Raw genomic sequence first — 7,171 nt, 5'->3', positions numbered from 1 at the left:
ATGCACACAGAGGTTTGATTACAGTACTTTGATGCACACAGAGGTTTCATTACAGTACCCTGATGCACACAGAGGTTTCATTACAGTACCCTGATGCATAGAGGTTTGATTACAGTACTTTGATGCACACAGAGGTTTGATTACAGTACTTTGATGCACACAGAGGTTACATTACGGTACCCTGATGCATACAGAGGTTTAATTACAGTACCTTGGTGCACACAGAGGCTTAATTACAGTACCCTGATGCACACAGTGGTTTAATTGCAGTACTTTGATGCACACAGAGGTTTAATTACAGTCCTTTAATGCACACAGAGGTTTAATTACAGTACCCTGATGCACACAGAGGTTTAATCAGAGTACCTTGATGCACACAGAGGTTTGATTACAGTACTTTGATGCACACAGAGGTTTAATTACAGCACTTTGATGCACACAGAGGTTTCATTACAGCACTTTGATGCACACAGAGGTTTCATTACAGTACTTTGATGCACACAGAGGTTTAATTACAGTACCTTGATGCACATGGAGGTCTGCTGACACTGTCCTGATGCACACAGAGGGTTCCTGACGGACAAGGTGAAGCAGGACCACCTCCCTGAAGAAGGACGCCTGGCGAAAAGTATCCGGGACGAGCAGTTCGGGAAGAAGATGTACTTCAGCTGGTCACACCTCAACCAGGACAGCAGCTGGGCCATCCACCAGGCAGCTGAGAAAGTAGCCAAAGCCAGAGGTAAGAGAGACAGAGAGAGATGGGGAGGAGAAGGAGACAGACTCTCAGGACTTAGGACTCAGATATCTTTTCAGATAGGCCTTAGCCCCCCATTTGAAGGGCTGAGATACATCAGAAATGCATTTTTATCTTGTCTGAACGTGTATGAAAGATTACCATCAACCATTGTGATAGATTATACATGCTTTAATCCATATAGTCAATGCTCTGAGACGTGCAAAAGATTAATAAATATAAATTGCTACTACTACTACTAATAATAATCATCATCATCATCATAATGATGATGACAACAATACTACTACTGCTGCTGCAGCTACGACTAATACTACTACTGATAACAATAATAATAATAATAATAGTAATAATAATAATAATCATAATAACAATAATATTACTATTATTATTAAGAAGAAGAAGAATATTATTTTGTATTTTTGTATTTCTTTTTATTACAACAGATTTCTCTGTGCGAAATTCGGCCTGCTCTCCCCAGGGAGAGCGCGTCGCTACACTACAGCGCCACCCTTTTTCTTTTTTTATTTTTTGCATTTTTTTTTACCTGCATGCAGTTTTTTTTTTTTTGTTTTTCTGTCGAAGTGGATTTTTCTACAGAATTTTGCCAGGAACAACCCTTTTTTTGGCATGGGTTCATTTACGTGCGCTAAGTGCATGCTGCATACGGGACCTCGGTTTATCGTCTCATCCGAATGACTAGCGTCCAGACCACCACTCAAGGTCTGGTGGAGGGGGGAGAAAATATCGGCGGCAGAGCTGTGATTCGAACCAGCGCGCCAGATTCTCTCGCTTCCTAGGCGGACGCGTTACCTCTAGGCCATCACTCCACTAATCTTACTATTATTATTATTATAACCATCATCATAATTACTACAGAATGACACTCACACCTCGGAGGACAGAAAGCCTGTATCTCTTACAGTATTTTTTTTTTTTAAGAACATACCAACAACTCATCTTCCCCGGGCGTTCAGAAACAACAACAAACAAAAACGCATTATTTCATTCGTTCATCTTTCTTACTATTTTTTCTCGCCCTCCCTCCTCCTCCCCCTCAGGTAAATCCGTGGCCCAGGTATCCCTCCGCTGGCTGCTGCAGAAATCCGTGGTGTCGTCTGTCATCATAGGAGCCACCAAGATGCACCAGCTGGATGACAACATGGCCGCCGCTACCGGCTGGCAACTGACACCGGAAGAGGTCGGCTGGGCATGCGCTGTCGTGTGATTTTTGTTTTGTTGTTTTTCGTTGTTGTTGTTATTGTAGATTGACGTAAGTTTACGCTTGGGCCAACAGCAAAGTGAGAGCTGTATTATCAATGGTTTCTCCAGTCAATGGGAAACCATTTACAGCTTAGTCTTTTGTGAAGGACTATGACTCTCAAACTAGGAGGCAAAATTGCACTGGCTTTTAGTGCTGCAGCCTTGTGGGCAAGTTGGTCTTTGGGAACCATCCCAACGCCGACTGTTCTAAACCCTCTTGGCCGAGAGAGTGGGGATGTACTTGGGCAAGACACTCTCCACTATAATCAAATTCTAGCCCAAATAGTAGGAACAGCAGTTGCCTCCTCTGCTGTTCTGATGGTCATAGTCGGGCACGACTGACTAGCATATATGTTATTATTGTTGTTATCATTATTATAATTATTGTTGTTATTGTTGTTGTTGTTCTTATTATTATCATAATTGTTGTTATTGTTGCTGTTATTATTATGGTAATATTTATTTATATTATTATTATCATCATCATTATCATTATCACTGTTGCTGTTGCTGTTGTAATTTTTATCATTATTAGTAGTAGTGTCATTATCATTAGTATTATTGTTGTTGTTAGTATTATCATTATTGTGATTTGCTGTTGTAATTTTTATCATTATTAGTAGTAGTGTTATTATCATTAGTATTATTATTGTTGTTGTTAGTATTATCATTATTGTGATTATTTTTGTTGTTGTTAGTATTACCATTATCATCATCATCATCATTGTCGTCATTAGTAGTAGTAGTAGTAGTAGAGGTAGCATTATTATCAGCATCATCATCATCATCATTATTATCATCGTTATTGATACTTATATAACGCCTTCCTTCGGTCAGATAACCAAATTCTAAGCGCTTTACAAACACCGAGTCGATTTCACAACAGGCTGCCCGCCTGGGTAAAGCCGACTGGCGGCTGCCTTTAGGTGCTCGTCATTCGTTTCCTGTGTCATTCAGCCTGGATTCAGTCACGCACATGCACACACGTGTATATTAGATAATGGAATAACTAAGAAAATGGAATAAGTAACAACATGAACAACAACAACAACAACAAAAATCATCATCATCATCATCATAATATTTATCAATATTATAAGTAGTAGTGGTATTGTCATTATTGTTATTATCATTTAAGTAAGGACATAGTGCTAAATCTTGTGCAGATAAATCATAGGGCTTTCAAACTGGTCAGTCACACGCATGTACAACTGATACAGGTGTGTGAAAGACAAAACGTACGAATATAGAAACCTTTAGAAAATGTAGAGCAGGAAACAGTCGGGGGGTGGGGGGGGGGGGGGGAGGAGAGCTATTTTGGAAAGACGTAGGTTTGAGATAGTATGGTTTGATCATTTAACTTGAGTACAGTTTCAAGGAACTACTTGCAAGAATGCAACATGGGTATTTATTACGTGGATTTAATTAAAACAGGGCCTCACGGTTCGATATGAAAGTGGGGGGAAAGTGAGTGTGCTGAATACAAGCACAGCTACTCTTGAACACCTATTTTTTTTTCATTTCAGAGTATCGAGGTGAAGGCAAAACAATTAAAAGGGGCATGTCGTGTGTGTTTGTGTGTGTTATTATTATTATTTGTGTGTGTGTGTGTGTGTGTGTGATTTTAATTCAGATAAGGCCATAGCCCCGTGTCTAAAGGAGTATAGATATCACATGTATGATTTGTATATGATTGTCGTGTCTGACTTCGACATGTTTGGTGCATATCTGTTATGCATGTGTGTGTGTGTGTGTGAATGTGTGTCTTCATGTTTTACATTTATTTGCTTATTTATCACCATTGTTGTCTTATCTATTTTTTTTATTATTATTATTATTATTATTATTATTATTACTACTACCTTTTTCTATATTATAATTATTATTTATTTATTTATTTACTTATGTAAGCTTATCTATTATTTATTCCCCCTTTTTTTCTTTTTTCTTTTTTTCTCAAGGCCTGACTAAGCGCGTTGGGTTACGCTGCTGGTCAGGCATCTGCTTGGCAGATGTGGTGTAGGGTATATGGTTTTGTCCGAACGCAATGACGCCTCCTTGAGATACTGAAACTGAAACTGAAACTGACTTCGACCACAAGAACAGCACGAGGAGGCAACTGCTGTCCCGACTGTTTGGGACTGTAGTTTGATTGTTCTTTTGTGATTGTTATAAGCTGAGCGTTAGTCAAATTATATCACATACATGTATTTGTAAACAGTAGTTTACAATACAAGAAAGAGGTGTGTGTGTGTGTGTTTCGCAGTTCAGACTACAACGAACTGAAGCAAACGTCTCTCCAGTTGTTTTTTTTATTCCCAAGACTGAACATCACAGCAGTCTTTTAAAGGAGTTGTATATTCATTGTTGTCCCGTTTAATTGATGTTGTTGTTTGATGTTATTGTTGTCAGATGAAGGAGCTAGACGAAGTCAGCACACCCGGTGACTTTTATCCTTACGACTTTATCCCGTGGCTGAATGGTAACAGAGACAACCCTTGGAACCCAAGAGGCTACGTCTGATTATGTCATGGTTGACTGACATCTGCTGGACGCACGTGCGAACGAAGCAGTGAACAAATGACTGGGAAGTTATTTGAAATGCTGTCGTCTCAGGCCTTGTTCTTTGCGTTTGCTTGAAGAAAATTATTCAGCGAAACATCAAGCATCGTGCACAGCATAATTGCCATGCGTGCCATTTTATTATAAATGTGCTACATGTGAATGTAATCTTTTTTGTTATTAGTGCCATTACAGTGTCTTCAAATATCATGTTTTGTTATCAGTGCTATTACACTGCAATCTTATACAGCTATTACACTGCAGTCTTGCACAGTGTGCATTATGTATATTGTTGTATTCGGAAGCATCAATGTTTTTCGCTGGTATAAGTAAACGGAATTCTCACTGTGTTCATATTTGCATTCTGGCAAACGCTGGTAATTGCTTGGAATTTTCAAAGCGAAGAAGACCAAAACTAGCCATGATAGGAGTCACTGAAACCTCCTTTTATACGTTCGTATAGTAATTGGACTTCTTTCTTGCGCCAGACAAGCGTGGTGCTGACAGAAACGCATGAGGAGTTTACAACGTTTTAAATCAGTAAAAAGTATAAGACTACAACAAAACTCCATTCTTCACAGGATAACACTGTTTGCAGGACACTGTTTTCACTGAGAAAGATATACAGTTTATACGGGTTTTCGGATTTTCATGTTCAGTCCAGTTTATCAACCAGGGAATAACATTGATCATATCCTATGCTCATCGCTTAGTTAAGAGTTGAGTTTAAAGACCTATTGTCGAGCGCCAATAATTTGTTCATGGTTTGGGTCTTGGTCTGGTGAAAGTTTCGTTGTATCGAATCCTGGATCATCATTCAGCAGTTCTGAAGCATTTTATATCCTACTAGGACATATCTATTCTAATTTAACTTTTTAACGAATATTCAAATGTCAGGGTAGGTAGAAAGAGTACGAACTTGTATTGACAATGGTTTTTTGTCTTGAAAAGCAGATAAATATGTGATATGAGTGAGAATATGTCTGGTTGAGATTTCCAAGTAAATATCAATGCTAAAATACACAATACACATGCGTGTGTATATATGTGTGTGTGTCTCAGAGAGGGAGGGAGAGAGAGCGAGAGATCCCAGGCATAAATAGTACATAATTCTATGTCCAGAAATGGAGAGAGACCTCAGACTTGTCAACAGACGACGGGGTGACATCACCAAACAGTGGAAGAGACCCCAGTCTTGTCAACAGATGATGGGATGACACCAGCAAACAGTGGAGAGAGACCTCAGACGTGTCAACAGACGATAGAGTGACACCAGCAAGAGAGCCCTCAGTCTTGTCGACAAACGTTGGGGTGACACCAGCAAACAGTGGAGAGAAACCTCAGACATGTCAGCAGACGATGGGGTGACACCAGCAAACAGTGGAGAGAGATCTCAGATTTGTCGACAGACGATGGGGTGACACCAGCAAACAGTGGAGAGAGATCTCAGATTTGTCGACAGACGATGGGGTGCCATCAGCAAACAGTGGAGAGAGACCTCAGACTTGTCGACAGACGATGGGGTGACACCAGCAAACAGTGGAGAGAGACCTCAGACTTGTCGACAGACGATGGGGTGACACCAGCAAACTGGCTGAGGACCGTGGACTATGTGGACTATGAAGCGCCTTGACTGCCGTGACTCCTTGACGCGGGAGCGTCTGAGGCAGAGACCTTCGAGTTGGTGTTAATTAATGCGACCTGTCAGCTTGCGTACACGCATGCATGGAGGAATAAACGCACACAAAAACATCCTCTTGAAAAAATGAATGCACTCAGTTTGTTCATACTCCTAATGAATGATAGGGATACTTAAATTATAGCGCCTATCCTCGGTCGGAGACCAAGCTTCAAGCGCTTTACAAACGCGGGGTCATCTACACAACAGGCTGCCTATCTTGGTAGAGCCAACTGATGGCTGCCATTGGTGCGCTAATTATTCGTTTCCTGTGTCATTCAATCAGATTTCAGGCACGAACGCACACACACTCATACACATATGTAACATTTTACATGAATGACCGTTTTGTTTAACATGCGGTTTTGATCTTCAGCGTGGCGAAACACAAGAAGGGGGTTCAGGCACAAGCAGGTCTGTACATACGTTGACCTGGGACATTGGAAAAGTCTGTACCCTTTTCCAACCAGGCGCCGTTACCGAGATTCGAACCCGGGGCCCTCAGATTGAAAGTCCAACGCTTTAACCACTCGGCCATTGCGCCCGTCATGGCCTTACATTGACATATACACACAGCCACCACACGCTGTTCATTTGGACATGTACACACACTCACCAAAGAAAGGGGGGGAAAATACAAAAAACAAATAAGCATTTATTCAAGATTGGACAATGTCTTAAACATACCGAACACATACACACGAAACCAAACGAATACTCTATCTCACCGAACATTAAATATTCAAGATTGGACATTGTCTTAAACACCCCGTACATAACATACACATGAAACTAAACAGATACTCTGACTCACCGAGTTTTAACTTCAAACGACATCTGAAAGAGTCTGGAAGAGTTCAGTATCACGTAACAAAGTGTAGCAACTTTCGCTCCTGCAAGACACGCTTCCAGGT

At 40.6% G+C, this 7,171-nt stretch overlaps 1 protein-coding gene across 2 annotated transcripts in view; it reads left to right on the top strand.

Annotated features, from left to right (window-relative positions):
- Positions 1 to 5,605, top strand: part of LOC143300197 (1-deoxyxylulose-5-phosphate synthase YajO-like) — a 31,933-nt gene extending 26,328 nt beyond the window's left edge. For both annotated transcript variants that reach the window (XM_076613759.1, XM_076613760.1), the window contains exons 7-9: positions 567 to 739; positions 1,816 to 1,955; positions 4,430 to 5,605. In XM_076613759.1, coding sequence (XP_076469874.1) covers positions 567 to 739; positions 1,816 to 1,955; positions 4,430 to 4,540 — 424 coding nt within the window. In that variant the 3' untranslated portion in view covers positions 4,541 to 5,605. The remainder of the gene's footprint in view (positions 1 to 566; positions 740 to 1,815; positions 1,956 to 4,429) is intronic.
- The last annotated feature ends 1,566 nt before the right edge of the window (positions 5,606 to 7,171 follow it).

This window comes from Babylonia areolata, chromosome 26 (assembly GCF_041734735.1).
Source record: "Babylonia areolata isolate BAREFJ2019XMU chromosome 26, ASM4173473v1, whole genome shotgun sequence".
NCBI lineage: Eukaryota > Metazoa > Mollusca > Gastropoda > Neogastropoda > Buccinidae > Babylonia > Babylonia areolata.
The sequence above is the reverse complement of the archived record's forward strand: the minus strand, read 5'-3'. Positions and strand labels throughout refer to the sequence as shown.